General features: G+C 42.3%; 1 protein-coding gene across 1 annotated transcript in view; it reads right to left on the minus strand.

Moving 5' to 3' along the window:
• Window positions 1–18582, minus strand: part of LOC128901974 (netrin receptor DCC) — a 583836-nt gene that overhangs the window by 272932 nt on the left and 292322 nt on the right. The window contains exons 4-5 of the mRNA XM_054184191.1: window positions 13922–14072; window positions 13427–13563 (exon numbers count right to left, since the gene is read on the minus strand). Of these exons, the coding sequence (XP_054040166.1) occupies window positions 13427–13563; window positions 13922–14072 (288 nt within the window). The remainder of the gene's footprint in view (window positions 1–13426; window positions 13564–13921; window positions 14073–18582) is intronic.

Below are 18582 nucleotides of genomic sequence, written 5' to 3' on the forward strand. Positions count from 1 at the left end.
ATTTTTCTTTCAAGGGAATCATTTTCTGTTATCTTCAAAAAGTAAACTTTTTGCACATAACAGCCCACTCTTCTCCATAGCCATCAGTGCAAAGAAGAACAGGAAAATGGAAGTTAAATAACTAAAGATTTCGAAGAGGTCACAGAAGAAATAACTTCGCGTTAAAAAGCGTATTTACTAGATAGATGTCCGTGAGCTGGTACCTGGAGCTGACCAAAGAAATCTCCCCCGCTGCAAATTAGTGTGAATTAGAGGCTGACAATTTAGGCAAACGATACATGGGTAGGAACGTAAAAATAAAAAGAGGAAAAAGAAAGGGAAAAGTGATGACGACTAGGGTGAGCCAGCTGAGCAAAAAGCTATTCCAAAAATATTCAAACCACTATTTTGAAAAAGATACAGCGGCATTTGACAGCTTCATATAATTGAGTTTTAAAACTTGCCTTGCTTGAAGTATCAGAAGCATCTGCACCATGAATAAATACACTTTTCCAGTATTTAAAGATAGCAGAGGGAAAAAATAAATACAATTGCTACAGACCCTGTGCCAAATTAATCAACTCGCAGCTCTGAGACTCCTCCGTTTGGAGCAAAAAAATATTAGCTGAAATTAATACAATTTTATTCTGCACCTATTAATAAATGATTAATTTTCAGACTTCAAACAGATCCTGTTTTGTGGAGACCTACATTTCGAGCAGCTCAACGCAGCAGAAATCCACCTCATTTTTTGTACAGTAAGCAATTCAGAAAAGGCAGGGTCAAAAGTTAAACAGAAAGAAATGAAAATTAGCCTAAGAAAAAAGAGCCCAGCTCACAGCGCTGTAAGACTGCGCTAACCGCGTTCTGGTAAACAGGACGGCAGACATACAATTTGCTAAGGCAAATTTGATGGAAAATGTGATAGAATCCTAGAATTGCCTGGGTCGGAAGGGACCTTTCAGATCATCGAGTCCAACCATCAACCCAACGCTGCCAAAGCCACCACTAACCCACGTCCCTCAGCACCACGTCTGCCCGGCTTCTAAATCCCTCCAGGGATGGCGACTCCACCACTGCCCCGGGCAGCCTCTTCCAATGCTTGACAGCCTTTTTGGGGAAGAATTTTTTCCTAATACGCGATCTTAACCTCCCCTTGCTAAAAACTGCAACGAGAGCTCCTCCCCATCTCTATTTTCTCTTCTTTCTTCCCCAATACTGCAAGCAAACAAGGACAATGGTTTGAATGAAATACTTCTATTTTTTTTCTTTTTTTTCCTCTTGTTCTGGTTATTTACAAAAGCTCCTAGAAAAAAGGTTACATAGCGACGTTATCACCACCAGCAACGAGGTCCAAATCCTTTTATCCCAAACCCGAAACCCGTGTGAATCTCAGCACGACGCACCTCCGTCTGCGCCATTTCCTTCACAGTTTTGCCAAACCCTTGGAGAACCAAAATATGCAAGCTTGTTTACTCAGTTATTTTTTCAAGGCTTGCCTCTCAGTCCAGTTTTGCAAACACTAGAAGTAAAATTGGACTCCAAGCTCATCCTGCTCCAGACCTTGGGCTCAAACTGTCCAAAAGCAGAGCTCCTGCACAAATTTACCTTCAACTCGGCGGGTATCGTCTGCGACGAGATACTGAATTCCACCACTTCCAAATCATAAAGAGCTCCAGCATTTTCAAATAGCATTTCAACTCCATTTTACAAACCTCGGCATTAAGTTGGAGGATATTATGTTCTCCGTGAAACCAAATTCGAGTTTGCGATTTCTTCTCTTATGTACAAAAAGGTGGTTAAAACCACTCGTGGCTGTGTCTAATTGGCCTACAGCTATGCTTTAATTAGATAGGTTGTGACAAAACGTTGCTCACAAACCCCACGCTGTGCATATCTAATACACCTCCAAGCTTTAAAAGGGAATTTAAAAAAAAAAAAAGAAAAAAAATAGATGTCAGCCACACAAGTCCTTCAAAACTAATGAAAGTCAAAGCTATTTAAAGTATGTTAGAAACGCTGCGTATTTTAAAATCTGGCTTTGACTGAAAGCGTTTTTATTATTTCTAACCCTTCCCACCCGACGGGCTGCAGTTGTTTCAGATACCTGTAGCTGCCACGCAGCTGAGAGCGAAGCAAGCTTTGCTGGGGCCACGTGGTTGGTATCGTCAACAATCGCTCTGCGGCCGGGGCTAATATTGGGCAAAGTTGGTCTTTCACAGAAGTCGCTGCAGTCCTCCTCCCCTGCAGCTTTTCTAGAGTCCAGGACCGTGTTCATAATCCGATTTTGCAATAAGATACGGAATTACAAGAAGAACAAAAGTGATTTTCTGTTCACTGCGTAACCGTACATCTAAATATACTTATGAAAAAGAGCTCGTGCTTGTGTCGAACATCCCCCTTGGGCAGCGGCGATGGGGGGGGAGAAATGCTGTTATTTCAAAAGCCACAATTATTTAGCAGTCATAGGGAATTGCGTGCCAGCTTGTTTATGCGGTTCCTATGAACGATGATGCAGCCAGTGTCTAAATGGAGTTGGCTCTTTCCCCCCGGCACAGCGAACTGTTTATCTAAGCTGATAAATGTACATATTAACCCAGCCACCTCCTAGGAAGCCCGTTCTACGCTCTGTTCAATATTTTCTAGTTAAACTAATCGGAATCATTTGCTCAAAAAGACTTTGGAGAGCTTCTCCCTCGCAACTGGAGTATCCGTGCGTCTCGTGCTGAATTTGAGTAGTCTCCAAGTCCCGAGAGGTTTTAACAGATCGCCACTACTGCGAGCGGTAAATGCTTCCGCAGCGAGCCGCAAGTACCACTGAAGCCAACATAAAAGACTTTTAGGAATCTTAAGAATGGCAAAAGCTGGGAAAAGTCACGGCAATAGCGCTATATACATTAGTTATGAATAATGAGCATTTTTCAGTCTTGGACACTCTCCTGCCTTCTTTTTTTAATAATTGAATTTTGGCAGCTGCATTAATTCGCGTTAACTATGTAGTTTAATGGGAACTACTCCATAACTGAGTGCAGTTCACCATTCATTTCATTGAGGACCTTTTACAACCATTAATCAAACCGATGGCCAGTCACTCTGAATCAAACCAGAGCCAGAAGGCAAAGGGAACGACAGAAAAAAAAAAAAAAAGGTTTAGTGAACGCTGCCATTCATCTCCTGTTATAAACAGGGAGCGCAGGGAAGCGCAACGGCGCGTACGCGCAGCGATGCCAACTTTCCTCTTACCTGGGAAACTCTGATTTTAAAGATGTGGCATTTCGGGGGGGGGAAGGGGAAGATTTTGCCCTCCATCAACAAAAATTACTCTGCTAATGATAATAAAAATCAGGCTGGAAGGGACCCTGGGAAAGCACAGACCACCCCACAGCAGCATCCGCTTTCATCCATGCATCTTGAAAACTACACATATGTGTTTGTAAACCATAATCAGTTGTAATACACAGGCCAAAAAACCCACTTTATTTCTTTTTAATTGACATGAGCGTACTTTGCGATGAGATCTACGTCTTTTGGCTGTCTTATGCAAGTACCGGGGTGACTTATTCTCCAGCACCTTGCTGCAGAAAGTCCTCTGGAGAGCCCGGGGATAGAGAGCGACCACTCCAAGGGCAAAAGAAACCGCTTCTCTTGTTCCAATATATATTCACGCAGTTCCCAATTTCTAGTACAAGAGAGAGAAGATTGTCCTCGGAAGTAACCCAGCTGTAGGCTCTTTGCTCCACTGAGACAAAGAAACAAACTACAAAGTCAGAGCCGAGCATCCCAGGGTCAGGTTAAGTATTGGGAACCACTCTTCTCCGGGGACGCTTTCTGCTTAAAACATTTAGGGTTTCTTTTTTTTTTTTTTTTTTTTAAAAAAAAAAAAAGCTGTGGTTTTCTTTTTAAAAAAAAAAAAAAGCTGTGGTTTTCTTTTTAAAAAAAAAAAAAAGCTGTGGTTTTCTTTTTAAAAAAAAAAAAAAGCTGTGGTTTTCTTTTTAAAAAAAAAAAAAAGCTGTGGTTTTCTTTTTAAAAAAAAAAAAAAGCTGTGGTTTTCTTTTTAAAAAAAAAAAAGCTGTGGTTTTCTTTTTAAAAAAAAAAAAAGCTGTGGTTTTCTTTTTAAAAAAAAAAAAAGCTGTGGTTTTCTTTTTAAAAAAAAAAAAAAGCTGTGGTTTTCTTTTTAAAAAAAAAAAAAGCTGTGGTTTTCTTTTTAAAAAAAAAAAAAGCTGTGGTTTTCTTTTTAAAAAAAAAAAAAGCTGTGGTTTTCTTTTTAAAAAAAAAAAAGCTGTGGTTTTCTTTTTTAAAAAAAAAAGCTGTGGTTTTCTTTTTTAAAAAAAAAAAGCTGTGGTTTTCTTTTTAAAAAAAAAAAAGCTGTGGTTTTCTTTTTAAAAAAAAAAAGCTGTGGTTTTCTTTTTAAAAAAAAAAAGCTGTGGTTTTCTTTTTTAAAAAAAAAAAGCTGTGGTTTTCTTTTAAAAAAAAAAAGCTGTGGTTTTTTTTTTAAAAAAAAAAGCTGTGGTTTTTTTTTAAAAAAAAAAAGCTGTGTTTTTTTTTAAAAAAAAAAAGCTGTGTTTTTTTTTAAAAAAAAAAAGCTGTGGTTTTTTTTAAAAAAAAAAGCTGCGGTTTTTTTTAAAAAAAAAAGCTGCGGTTTTTTTTAAAAAAAAAAAGCTGTGGGTTTTTTTTAAAAAAAGCTGTGGGTTTTTTTTAAAAAAAAGCTGTGGTTTTTTTTAAAAAAAGCGCTGTGGTTTTTTTTTTAAAACAAAAGCTGTGTTTTTTTTAAAAAAAAAGCTTCGTTTTTTTTAAAAAAAAAAGCTGTGGTTTTTTTTTAAAAAAAAAAAGCTGTGGTTTTTTTTTAAAAAAAAAAAAGCTGTGGTTTTTTTTTTAAAAAAAAAAAGCTGTGCTTTTTTTTTTTAAAACAAGCTGTTTACGAAGTGTGTAGACATCTGTTGTTTTTATTTCACAAATCCAGCCAGCAATACGGGGAAACTCTCATTTCATTTGCGTCGTCTTTCCTCGTTTTCAATTTTTTGGGGAACTATATAACATCCTCTCCTTACTGGAAATAGCACGCTGCTAAACTGCGCTAATACATTAATTATCACAGCAGACTATGAAGGATTGCTGGCGTTAGTAGTAGATGTTCACGGAAGCAGCTGAAGGCTACAAGCAGATGCCATTGCTGAGGAGCTGCACAGCGAAAGAAAATAAACTTCTTTGGGTTTCACCATGTTTTGTCTTATCCTGTTTAATGCTCAGAAGACAGACTTAATTAATACGTAAGTGTAAATACTAAAATGCAGTAATTAGTGCTACGCAACAGTTACACAGTTATAAAGGAATAAGGCTAGTGCTTTTGAAAACCGGGGAATTTATAAAGAAAATATGTATTTTTTTTTTTTTTAATACCAATATACATTAAGAGTAGGTGAAACAGCAGCTCTAGGCTTCTGGTATCATACACGGCTCCGTCCTATCACTGCAGCTTTTCCCACTACCTCTAATCCAAAAACCCCACGTCCTCCACGTTGAGCTTCACGCATCGACGCTGTTCAAAAACCCGGATAACACAATTTCGAAGGAGATATTGGACGCTAAAATTTTGAAAAACCCACTGGACCTACGGCGGAGATTCTTAAACGAGCGATTCAGCTCCCAAACCTCACCGAAGGTCAAGCTGACCCACAACAGCGAACCCACACTTTTACCCCAAAGACTTTGCGCTGAGTCCCCGTTAACGGTAACTTTTCCACACAGGATTCATGGCTCCTCTGCACGTTACGCAACTCAAGGTCGCATTTAACAAACCAACCGAGAAGGAAGCAAGCAAACAGCAAAATAAAAAGATTTCAGTCTCCAAAGGGTAAGTAGCTTCTCAGTATTGCTCCAGTTCAGAATTAGTTCCCAAAGTTAATTAGGCACTTTTTCACAGCGAGAACAATCAGCCATTGGAATAATCTCCCCCAGGAAGGGGTGGATTCCCCATCATCGGACACCTTTAAGATTCAGCTGGACAAGGCCGTCTTCTCTAGACCATGCTTTTGCCAAGGAAGTTTGGATCAGATGATCCTTGAGGTCCCCTCCAAATTGGTGTTCTGTGATTCATTTAGCACCTATGCCCATAAGCAAAAATCCATCTTAAATACATGCAAAGCCCTACAGAGCCCAGAGCCCCACTGGAAAACTTCAGTCAGAGATGGCTAAAGGTATCCGGGGTGGCAACGCGTGCCATCACCTGCTGGGACGGGGAACGCCTCCACTGGTCCCGTCCCGTGTTGAAGAGTCACGCTGGCAGGACCGCGCGCGGCACAACTCCCTCCCTCGGAGGAAATAACCCCCGGCCCCCGCGATGGCTCCGCACATGAACACACCACCGTGCACGATGCTTCTGGCACCAGCAAAGCTCCCTCGCCAGAGAGAAAATAGCTCCTTTAACAAGCTGTTTGGCAGAATATAAAATTAAAAGTTCAAAAAGCCAACTGTGCATAGATGCGGTACGGGTAGCTTTCCAACGTTCATTCTCCTGTGGATTCAAAAGGGGGGTTGTATGAATTTTTTCTTCCCCTTAAACATAAACCAGTAGATCATACCCAGAGACAGCAATTTTCCTCTGGATCAGCCAAGTGAGCACCGGTATCACAGAGCTTGTTAGGTATATTTATTTTTAATAGGATTGAATTTAAACACCATTATCAGAAAACAGCAACACTGGAGTTTCACTCAAGTGCTTTTTACAAGTGTCAGGTGCTGAATAAGTAGTTGATACTCGTGATGCATTGGCAAGAATTACATTTCCAGAATGGTCTGAATTAGGCACTCAACTCCCATTCCATCCGCGGCAATAAAAATTAGCCAACTGTCCTTCAATCGCATGCCATTACCGGGATGAGCTTCCCTTTACCTGCAAGTAGGCATTCACCTCATCATTCACGCGCTCCGGTAATGGAAAAAATCACTCAGAACAAATTCTTCAAAGTGCTCTAAGCGCAAAATAAGGTATCAAACGGGGCTGGAAAAAAAACCTATACGGAAATTCTCAAAGACTGCTGGTTCCTTCCAGTCCAGGCGCGCTGCCAGCACTAGCCAGTACCAACAGCAGCAGGGTACACTGGGAGAAACTTTGTGCTAAATAGCTATAAAGGAACACATGCTTATATTATGTTATTTAATAATAATTATATACAACTATATATAATATGTATATAAAATATATATATAATTATTATTTGGAAGTGTATGCTTCTTCCCCCAAAGGATTAACCCTGAAGTTCACACACACGCATATAGTTAACCCTGAAGTTCACACACATATATAAAAATATATATACACACCTATATATAATCTTCTGTCTATATATAAAAAACACACACATTGAACAGAGACTGCCGAAATCCTGTTTTCTGTGGTGGTCAGTGTGCTCGTATCCATTAAAACAATGCCAAATCTTGCCTCAGTCTACAAATCTCTTGGTCGCCAAAGCTATACTCGGATAGGGAGCTCCACAGATTAACATAACCCTGTTTAAAAAGGCAAAATAACAATTTAATCAGCTTAAAATTTGCAGCAGAGATCTCCGCACTCGCGCCTACTCAAATATTTTGTCCGTCTCCAGGGCATTCCGCCACGACATGAGGTTCTTGACTCATCGAGGTGCTGGATAAGCCAGTCATTCCGCTTGGCTGAACTGCTTTTTAGAGTTTAAGATATATTTAAAAAAAAAAAAAAAAAAAAAGGCATCAGAATGTCGAGCGCGTTCACACATAAAAGGAAAACGGCAAAAATTTCTGCAAAACGCTGCTGATTCCCGTATTTGTGTGGACTCAGCAAGACTGCACGAGTGCCGGGTCTTTTTAGCTATGCAGGTGCTATCTTGTACCCAATCTTTAAGTGTCCTAATTAATAAAATGCTCCTCACCCATCAAGGACAGCCCCTTCCCCCCCCCCCCCCCCATCCTTTGAAACTCCTTCCACCCTTATGTTTTTCCCATTAGTTATGTTTTTTCTCCGCTGGTACTATCATTTTTAATTTCTTAAGTATAAACAAAAATCCTTGGAGGGAGTAGCTAACGTTTTGGGATCAGGCACGGGGTATCCCCATAACATTATTTTTCTGGTCCCTGCTTGTATTTAGCACCGCGCGACCACACCATGCTCCCCCCATTAGCAACGCACCGGTAGGTGACTGACTTCAAAGGGAAATGTTTCAGCTTCAGTTGCATAAAATTCATTTTAACCACTCTCCAAATCTATTTTTCCTGGCTGGAAACTCTAACTGGCTTCTGCGAAGCCATTGAACGCTATCGATCAGGTAATACATTTTTAAAATTCTCTAAATAAAGGGGAGTGAACGCAGAAAGAGTTATTGATCCATCTAGCCCAGCACCTTCATCTCTGAAAGCCCAGTTACGTTTCAGCGGGTAAACCCTGTATTTCCAACAGAGTTTGGGCTGCTGGTCCCACATCAATACCCTGAAAAAGAAGCCTCTTCAAAACGCTTAATTTAAATATGGAAGTCAAATATTTTCAGGTAGCATTAATTTTTCTCTCATCTCAGTGAGAACAAGGTATCTCCGCTCCATCAACCTTCTGGGAAAGGGCGTAAGACCAACACGTTGGACACTTGGACGTGAGAGAGGAGCTGCAGGGATGGAAAACCTACACAGCACAGACTCAACAGTTACACCTGCGAGAAATGTAACGACCGGTATCAACGCTTCCCTTTACGCGGAATTTGTCAGTGTTGAAACTTATCAGGAAAAGGAACGGGAGAGGAGCAGTCTTTGCTTTGGGGAGGGATTGGGATTTATGTACGTTTGTCTCTTCTTTGCCTGGAGTAAAGCATCACGAGATTTATCCTAGATTAAAGTGCAGCTCTGTCTGCCGGCTCCCACATCCACATGCCCTGTTCCGCACAGAACGATAAACTCGGAGCAGAAGATAATTAAATAGCCTGTTCTGTATTTGCTTTCTTCAACGAGATAGCGAGGCCTGAGCAAGTCTGATGTCACCCACGGTGTGGGATCGCAGAGAAATAGTTAGTCAAATCGCAGAGAAATAATTACTCAAATTTTCTTGGGTCCACCAGCTTCTGCAGAGCCGCTGCGACGTCCGTCCATCCACCCAAGACCTGCCTGCTTCTCTACCGGTTTATAACAGCGGAGGACCTGCTGCATTTTGGAAATTGTTTTTCAATGAGTATCTACCAATCAGGTACATCACTGGGTTTGACTTTTAACATTAGCAACAGATTGTAACTGGTTTTGTAAATATTTCAGGACCGGGGCGTTTGCGCGAGATGAGCTCACAAAGGAAACCTGAGAAAGCCGCTCATTTTTCATGCTTTCATTGCCGCGTCAAACGGCGTTACGGTGACGCAGGCTTCCTTCTTCATACTGCTCTCTCCCGAAGTGATTCACACACCCCGACGGGATCCACGCCTGCTTTATTCAGTGCTTTCTGCGACCTTGATCTCGGAATAACCATTTTGCTACAGGAATTTGTGCGGCAGAGTCAGAGGTAAAACTGATTTGACCAAGATGCGCGGCGCTTACAAATCCTTCGTTCTTGGCAAAAAGACCGAGGTGATTTTATATGCCGCTTGTCTCACCTTTGATGGAGCTTTTCTTCCGCAGCGGCAAACAAAACTGGTCCGAAAAACCACTTCATATTAAAAACTCCCCCGTAAAAGGCATTTGCAATGCAAGGCATTGGCAACAACAACAGAGCTTATACATATGGATGCTCCATAAAAGTTAGCAATAGTGGTTTTCTGCAAACATTTTCTCTCGGATCCAATTTTTTTTTTTTTTCCTTTTTGCTACTTTCTCTTACTTTTTAGGCAGTGACCTAAAAGTATCTCAAACCAGCAATTGCTGACCCAACGCTCCGGGAAAACTCTTCCCCTTTCTGTTCCTCTTTAAGGGATGGTTTAGGAAAAGAACATTAAAAAAAAATATATTACCTCAATCTCGATCCATTTAAGAATAGCTGCTTGATTCAAAGGCATCGATAGTCTAATTCTGAATATATGCATTATTATAGAATCATAGAATTAGTCATAGAATTCTAATAATTCTAATCATAGAATTATTATTATAGAATCACAGAATTATTATTATAGAATCATAGAGTTATTATGCAAAGAACAGTTGACAAAACTCTCAACTTTCTGAAGACGTGACACTCTCCCCCTACAGTTATAGTTTGCTCTTTGATATAATTACGGGAGAATCCAATGAGACTAAGCAGGAAGAAGAAGAAATTATATATGATGGTGTATCAGCAAATCTATCAATTCAGTTATGACCACCTACAGAAAATTGGCTTTATAGAACTCGATTTCTCCTAGATCTCTGAAATTCCAGGCGTTTATCCCACCGCCAAACCAGGCTGCAATCAGAGCGAGATCCCGCAAGTAGGTATAAGGGTACAGAAACCTTTTTTCTGGATTTATGTCACATTTAGGGACATAAATTGAAACATTTAGGGAGTTGGGGTTAGGGGGGTTTCTTTGCCAAAAAAGCTAAGCAGACTTTGAGTCTCGCTTAAAGAAACATGAAACAAAAAAAGCTATATAAAAAAAAACAAACCTCAGAAGCCAAAAGGGAAAAAGCCCCAGAAAATATTTAGAAAATAATTGTAGTTGACACATTTAATCATCTTCAAACATTTCTTTAAACACTAAGCTCTCTAACGCTACCAAGCGCGCAGATAATTTATGTAGTGACCAGATTATCTGCACCGATTTATATAGTAACCAGGTAACCTGCACCGGACCTTTTCATTTTCATTACACAGGGATACGTGGCTAAAATACCGCCAAAAAGGCCACGATACAAAATTAAAACGTAGCAAAATATATTCTCTCTTCTGGCAAATTCATTCACCTCTTGCCATTTTAGGCCTACGCCCAACGCAGAAGGGAGTATTTTTAGCTCTTTTAAAAGAGCCAAGAGGAACTCCATCGTGAAATCCCCTCTGCTTCTTGCAAACAGCCTCATTATTTAAAAGATCAAAAGCACCTTGCTGCCACGTGATGCAACTAACTTTGATCTGATGTTGTCTACTCAAACTTCGGAGGAGATAATTATTGGACTGTTAAGTTTTCCTGCGCTCCGCCTGCAAACGCCTCGCTTAGCCCTCTTCGCGCTACAGGTACAGTAACAATTAAAGGATTACGTCAATATTGAGCAATTCAGAGTTTGTTAAATAAACGAGCATAGGAACTCTAAGGGGAGGCACAGCAAGATCTGCATTTGTATCTAGGCGAAGAAGAAAATAAAACTATCCATTAATTATTCTGTTTATGAGATATAATGATTACATGAGAAACTTCAGTGCATTTGAGAGTTTCCTACTGGTAAGGATGGATTCGAAAACTAAACAGATTCTGAGCAAATTAGTAACCTTGGTACATTGCTCTGGAAAGACAGATATCAGGGGATTGCTGTCACCGTCTCTCCAGTTTAGTCGTGTAATTTCTTTTGAATCCTTTGAACATTTTCTGTTATTGATACAAACATACACGAACACGATGTTTCATTTGCAGTTGTGTCACAAATGAGTGATTTAGCTCACAAAAATAAGAAACGTACACCAATGCTGTGCCGAAGTTACAGCTCCATTTTCCCCCCCCCACCCCCGTCTGTTCCATATCTGAATTCCACACGGGAACAGAAACCTTACCAAAGCAATCTCTGACCTCCAGCCGTGGCGAGGCAGTTTTGGTTTCCCCTCGAGACTCCTGAGTGGCATCTTTCATCTTCCTCTCGGTCTAGTTTCACGCTTAGCACTATCTCGGCATTCATAGAATCACAGAATGTGTTGGGTTGGAAGGGACCTCTAAAGGCCATCTAGTCCAACCCCCCTGCAGTGAGCAGGGACATCTTCCACTAGATCAGGTTGCTCAGAGCCTCACCAAGCCTGGCCTTGAATGTCTCCAGGGATGGGGCCTCCACCACCTCTCTGGGCAACCTGGGCCAGTGTCTCACCACCCTCAGTGTAAAGAACTTCCATTCTGTCGTCTTCTCTTGGAGATTTTTGTCATCCCATATTCATCCTCACAGCGCGTCATATTGCCACCACAGACCTCTCCGTGGGCAGGAAAACTTAAGTACCTTTAATTTCTACACGACACGCTTACAGCAGAAGGCCTAACGGAGCCAACGTTAGATTCGTTACAGGCTGGACGCAGACAGGAATACATTTTTCAAAAGGTACATAAAGGACAGAGATTCTCAACTCTTAAGTTTCGTGGGAACTACACGGTCAGAAATCACCTGTGCAGTGCTCAGTCGCGCTTACCAAGGGATATCGCAATCTATTGTTGGGGCGAAACGTCAATGTAATTTATTTCTACTTCTCCAACAACAATCAGTCACCCGCTGCCCACGAGATTTAAAATCAACATGTTTCAATAAGGCACATAAAAGTATGCTGCCCAACAACTTACCTGCCTTTTCGATAGTTGATTCCTTATAATGAAAACAATTCCATCGTAAATTAACTTCCACGATTATAAAGCCACCTTTTTATTTTTACCCAGTAAAACAATGTGTTTCATTAATGCACCTGAAGAAAGCGAACTGAACCCTCCATCACCACTAATTATTATATTTTATTATGGCTTGATAAAAGGATATTGTTATACAAGCGCTGAATAACCCATAATCCAAATTAAGGCGCTATTCACTAATGAAAGTATTTTTCACACAGAAGCTTTAAAGCCAGAATGTAAAATGAACAGCACGTGGAAATATGTTATTGTTTGACTAAGTATTAACTACGTCGTTCTTTAGATCTGACTAACACTAATGCGCTCTGCTATTGTTCAACGGTTTCAATGAAGAAAAAAGGAAAAAGGCAGCTCGTGAATTTAAACAAATTTCGGATTCCATTAATATTTGCCATAAGGAAGGAGTTGGAGGGGGGCGGGGAAGCAGGGTCTGTCGGGAGGGCGCTTTCATAGGATTTAACGGGGAGAACCCTCCGAGCATCACTGCCGAGTGAGGACTTCCATGAATTTACTTGGATTTTTATTAATTTGGCGAGAAGATGTTAAATACGTTGATTTTTCTTATCTTACCGCATTGACTGTTCGTGAAATAAATAAAAAAATATATCAAAAAGCAGCTACAAACCTGATTTTCAATCCACTGCGCTTGCATAACAGAGACATCCATTGTAATGCCAAAAATAAGGTTTCAGGGAGGAGAAACAAAGGGAAAGGACGACGTACGGAAGGCAGCAGCAATTAGCATCCGGTATCACAAGATGTTGGGTGACAGCAAGGCTATCGGGCACGGTGGGAGGTATTCAAAGATTTACAGGGCTCGGTTTCCATATCTGCCCAAAGCGGGGAAGGGATTTGTACAGTTTGCGGTTACTTGGGAGTTCTGAAAATGGGAATAATTAAAAACCTTGGTGGAAAAGCAAAGCGGGAGTCGTTCGTGTACTCACCCATCACCGAGAGCTCTGCCGAGCCGCTGCTGTTCTCGTTCTTGTAGGTGACCACGCACGTGTACGTCCCAGCATCGTCGTCAGTCACGTTCGAGATGAGTAAGTTACTGCCAGCCAGTAAGGAATACTTTTTGGACCTGAAACATCGATAACAGACGTCTACAGTGTGCTAAGGTGCTCTCTCTATCTAGAAAAATACACAGTAAATTACGCTGTAGTTCTCAGCTGTGATTTTTGCTGTTAATAGCTTCACAATTCCATTTTAAATACCAGCCAGGTGACATTTATGATGGAATTCCACCCTCAGATTGGGTGCGGAGATGAGTTATTGCAGTGGGTAAAAGACACATCCCGCCTCTTTATTACATTTAGGAGGAAAACCTCACGGCCTCCAAAACCACCCCGTTGAATTTAAAGCATAACTGGGTGGTTTGCCCGGACTTTGCCCAAGGGAACGTAGCGTTAGTTACGCGACCCACGAAGGACTGGAGCTACCTGACGGGGAGCACTTCGTCTCCTCGCAGCCACGTGAAGGTGGGAGGCGGGTACCCAGAAACGCAGCACTCCAGAACGGCATCCTTCCCTTCCATGGCCACCACGTTCGACGGGCGCTGCAGGAAAAACTGCTGCCTGTGCAAACCTGGATCTACAAAAGCAAAAGAGACAGTTATCCATTTAAAAACAAACAAATAAACAAACAAAAAAAAACCCCAACCAACAAAACAAAACAACATTCTTTTTGTTGGGGATGAGGAATATAAAACGACTGATCAATAACGGACCCTGAGAGACCGCAGCTTTCACAGATTCTTACTGATGGGAAAAAGAGAAAAATCATAGTAGAGACATATAAAAAGTGTATCAAATGGCAATCTTGGAGCTGCTTACAGGTTGAACCCGAGGGAGCAATTTAAAGGCAAAAAAAAAAAACAGCAGCTTTTGGGAAAGTGAGAAAGGACTGTTTATAGCCTGGTATTAAAGTCAGGTCTTGGAAAGCCACAGAAAAAGGCACGGAAGGCAAGAAGAGACAGAGAGATAAGGTTAAGAGCGGGACTGGATTAACGACGCTATTTTGGAGTTGCAAGAGGGAAGTTCATAAATACGGCAGGTAAGAGAAAACAAGAACAGCTTCAAGTTAGGAAAACACAGAAAGCAAAGAAAGAAATAACTTGAAAAAGCCCAATTGTGAAGGAATAAGTAGAAACATTAGCGCCCCGAATTCTCCTTTGCCTGACCCAAGGTGTCCACGGGGACACCCTGCACGGTGGAGGGTCTCAGCCAGCCCCAGCCGCGGGCAACCGAGCCGAGCTCAGGGTGCCGACTTCGGGACGGGCTAAATCTCTGCCTCTGACTGCCGCGGGTGCATCACCACCGACCAGGGGACAACCCACCTTCACCCAAATCCCACCCGTTGCGCCTGAAACACCAGCGCACCAAACTCAGGAAAGGAGCTGGGCTTGTTTGCTTTTTAACGAGCCTGTTCCTACTCTTGAAAATGACTTTGTTTCCTTATCGCAGATGTCGAAACAAATGTGCTGGACTACAGCCATTAAACATTGCTCCTTGTTTCCTGACACAAACGGAAAAATCACACAATATAAATGAATGTTCCCACCACGTTAACAGCTACAAGATCGTCCAGATCATCTCCAAGTAATCAGCCGGTTCTCCCATACGAGTAGAAAGGTACTGGGACTAGCTGCGTGCATTTCTTACGGATTCACAACAGCACATTGCAGCTTCTCACTGGAACCAGATGGACACAACCAGCTTCCAGCCACAAGCGCGTGCAACCGACGCAGAAGTTGTCACGCGCAGCGCAACGGCTGCCGTCTGTGAAGCCACCGCAGCCGATCCCAGGGATGCCTTTGGCCTGTGAGTTGCACGGAATCTCTTGAAAACACACACGTTACACCTTACCGTACGCCATTAAATACGTGGGAGCTAACTAGCAGAAAACCAAAGCCTTTTTGTCGATTTTTTTTCCCATGTTTTATTTTGATTTTTTTTTTCTTTTTTTTTTTCCCCCAAGTCAGTTGCCCAGGGATGAAAACAGATGTGCAAAACCAGAAAGCAAACAAACAACAACAAAAAAATAATCTATAAATAATATCCAGATCTTAATACGGGAGCGTCTCCTTCCCTTCAAAAGCACTTAGCTCTGAAATCGCAAAGAGGTCGTCTTTTGATTAAAATAATGATCCCGGTTAGGATGGAAGATGGCAGCAGCAGTAAAAGGCACAGCAACAAAAATGTAGGGAGAAGGACATCAAGGAAGATTAAGTTTAAAGTTCGAAAAAGGAGATGATTGATAATTGAAACCGAAGGCTTTAGTAGAATACATTTGGCTGAAAGGGTTCTTCAAAGACATCCAGAATAAATGGAATTCCAGAGCTGGCATGGGCTGGGCATTAGACAAAGTTGCAAAATCCTCACGCACACAGAAGTAGCTCAATACGTGTTTCTGTTCCATGCTTGGAAAAAAGCAGGATAGCACATTCATATTTTACAGTGATGGGAAATACTTTTTTTTTTTTTTATAGTGGGGACTAGAAACAACATTAACGAGACAGCACCAGTGTCTTCACTCCTCCAAGGAAAAGAATGTTTTCATTATAACTCCGTCAACAATCTGAAGATCTGTTAATAACTACCATAGCTTAAAGCAAATCCCTCCTTTAAGAAAAGTGAAAAACAGCAGCGCCTTATTTGGGATTTTTCCTCTTTCCTGTAATTTGCCTGGCAAAATTCTGGCTGTTGGTGAGGGCTACAACTGAACGGCCACCCCAATGAAAGCAAACCCGTTAGCGTAGGGGTACACGGGCAGGCAGCTAGACCGAGCCCGGGGTTAAACTGAGAGGGTACCAAGGTGAGAAACTGGAAGCACTGGAAGGGGAAAGTCACCGTCCAACACCACGCTGGGACGCAAATCGTTAGACAATAACGGCAGGCGACAGACTCAAAGGTAGGCAAGTATTTTTTACTATCATTTTGGGATCCTGTAATTAACATAAAATCATGAAAAGTACTTTAGTCGAAACCGTATTTTCAAATCAGCTTTTCATTTAACGGGCAGTTACGTATAATTTCAGCCTGAGACAATACCAGTACTACACAGCCCCGTAACGCATCTCTGCTCTTATCCCCACTGAAGCTTGTTTCTAATAGTCATCTCCTCGCCTCTTGCTTAGCTCGCTTCTGCTTAGCTCACTTATTCCTCATTTAGGACGGTTCCTTTTGCCTCCAGCAGCCCTCTGGGCCGTAACGTGGCGTTGCCTTGGGCTGCTCCCCTGCTCTGCAGAGAAACCCCTCACTGCCTGCATGAGGGAGAGGGGCCCGTGCTCTGCCATAGCACTGCTATTGCCTGTTCTTCATCATCTCATCGTCTTCATCACCACCGGCCCAGGTTGCCCAGAGAAGCTGTGGATGCCCCATCCCTGGAAACATTCCAGGCCAGGTTGGACGGGGCTCTGAGCAACCTGGTCTAGTTAAAGACGTCCCTGCTCACGGCAGGAGGTTGGACTTGAAGGGCCTTGAAAGGTCCCTTCCAACCCAAACCATTTGATGATTTCCAGGTCTTGCTCCATTCAAGACTCCCAAACAGAAGCCTAAGCTCACGTTTGAACTTTTCTGAACTCCCCAACAATCTAGCCGCTGGCTGAAAAGGCAGCATCTTCTCTCCATCCCTCTCTCATCCGCAAGCTCAAAAAGCAAATGGAAGCAAAAAGCAGATGGAAACCAAAAGTGTCAGTTGTGCAGCAACGTTTTGCTGCTGGATTTCCAGTTGTACAGCTAACGTTAGCAGCTTAAAGCCACATCGAGAGCTGAAGAAAATATCTGGTACAGGAAGGAAAAAAGAAGAAAATATCTTATCCTTTTCCGAATAATAGAAGGGAGAGAGCTGTGGTTTCAAACCCAGGAAGATCAGAACTTGCACTTTATTCAGGCAAGTTCCCAGCAAGGGGGGGACTCCTGGGAGTCCCTCCTGAGTGACTCCCTCCTGGGGAGATCACTGTGCCCTCGGGCATCACTGGTGGCAGTCAGCATCCACCGTACCGAACGCAGCCCACCGAAATCACAACCCCAGTCGGTCCTTACGTCGTTGCACCTTACGCTTTGTACCACCTTCCAAAAAACCAGAGGTAGTCTAAAACCAGAGCTCAGTAACTACGACATGAAAGGCGGTATTTTCCAAAGCTACGATCACTTAAACCATAACCTTACAAGGAAGCAAGGAGTCTCCAAAGGCCACCCTTTCCCTCGGGTGGACATCTGCTGAAGGAAGCGGTACGCATCTAGCGCCCAGGCAGCCGTTTCAGTGTCTGGTTCAGACTTGCCTGATAAAACTCCTCACTGTTGCACCAGTGCAACCAGTTATTTCCAGCTGAGAAATAAAAAAAGATCGGTCCAGCAAATCAGATTTTTTTTTTTTTTACGTTAGAAAGAAAAAACAAGTGAGAAGATTTGAAGACCAAAGGGCCAATAAATCTTGTTTCTTGTCTAAGCCAGGGCACAGAATCACACCCATCCGGAGCTCAAAAGCACATTTGAATAAGTGCGTTCTTCAGGAAGGCGTCCAGTCTTGATTATACAGATATCCAAGGTCTTGCTAAGCCCTCCTCCACTTGATTAAAGAGCACTCGGGGTATTCTCCCTGACAAGGTACTTCTACGCCATAATCAAGCCCACATAATCAACCAACTATGGCCCAGCTTTAGCAGATGAGAAATTCTTTGCATGAAGCCCTAGCTCCCTTGGAGGAGCTGTCTTCATTTCAGCCATGATTTAATCTCTTACGCACCAACGTGTCGTTTAGGACCCGAGCCCGCAGCTACGGCGTCCCCGTCCATGGGGAGGTGATGGGACACCTCTTGGTCTTCTCCAGCATTAGCTTTTCAAGCAAACTCCTCACCTGGGTCCATGTGGAGCGAGAGCTGCTTCTACCTCTGGGTCATGGACCCCACCACCGCCTGTGCCCACCACGCGCCCACTCCGAGCCTGATGCTGGAAACAAGGGCTACGCTGTCTTCCCAGCCACGCAGAGCGCCTACCGCGTTGTTGGAATTCATCGATTTTATTTTATATAATAACGTTTAGGAACGAACAGATATACCTAAACCCAATTATAAAGCAGCGAGCTGTAAGAAGTTATTTTC

This window comes from Rissa tridactyla, chromosome W, assembly GCF_028500815.1.
Source record: "Rissa tridactyla isolate bRisTri1 chromosome W, bRisTri1.patW.cur.20221130, whole genome shotgun sequence".
In the NCBI taxonomy this organism is placed as follows: Eukaryota; Metazoa; Chordata; class Aves; order Charadriiformes; family Laridae; genus Rissa; species Rissa tridactyla.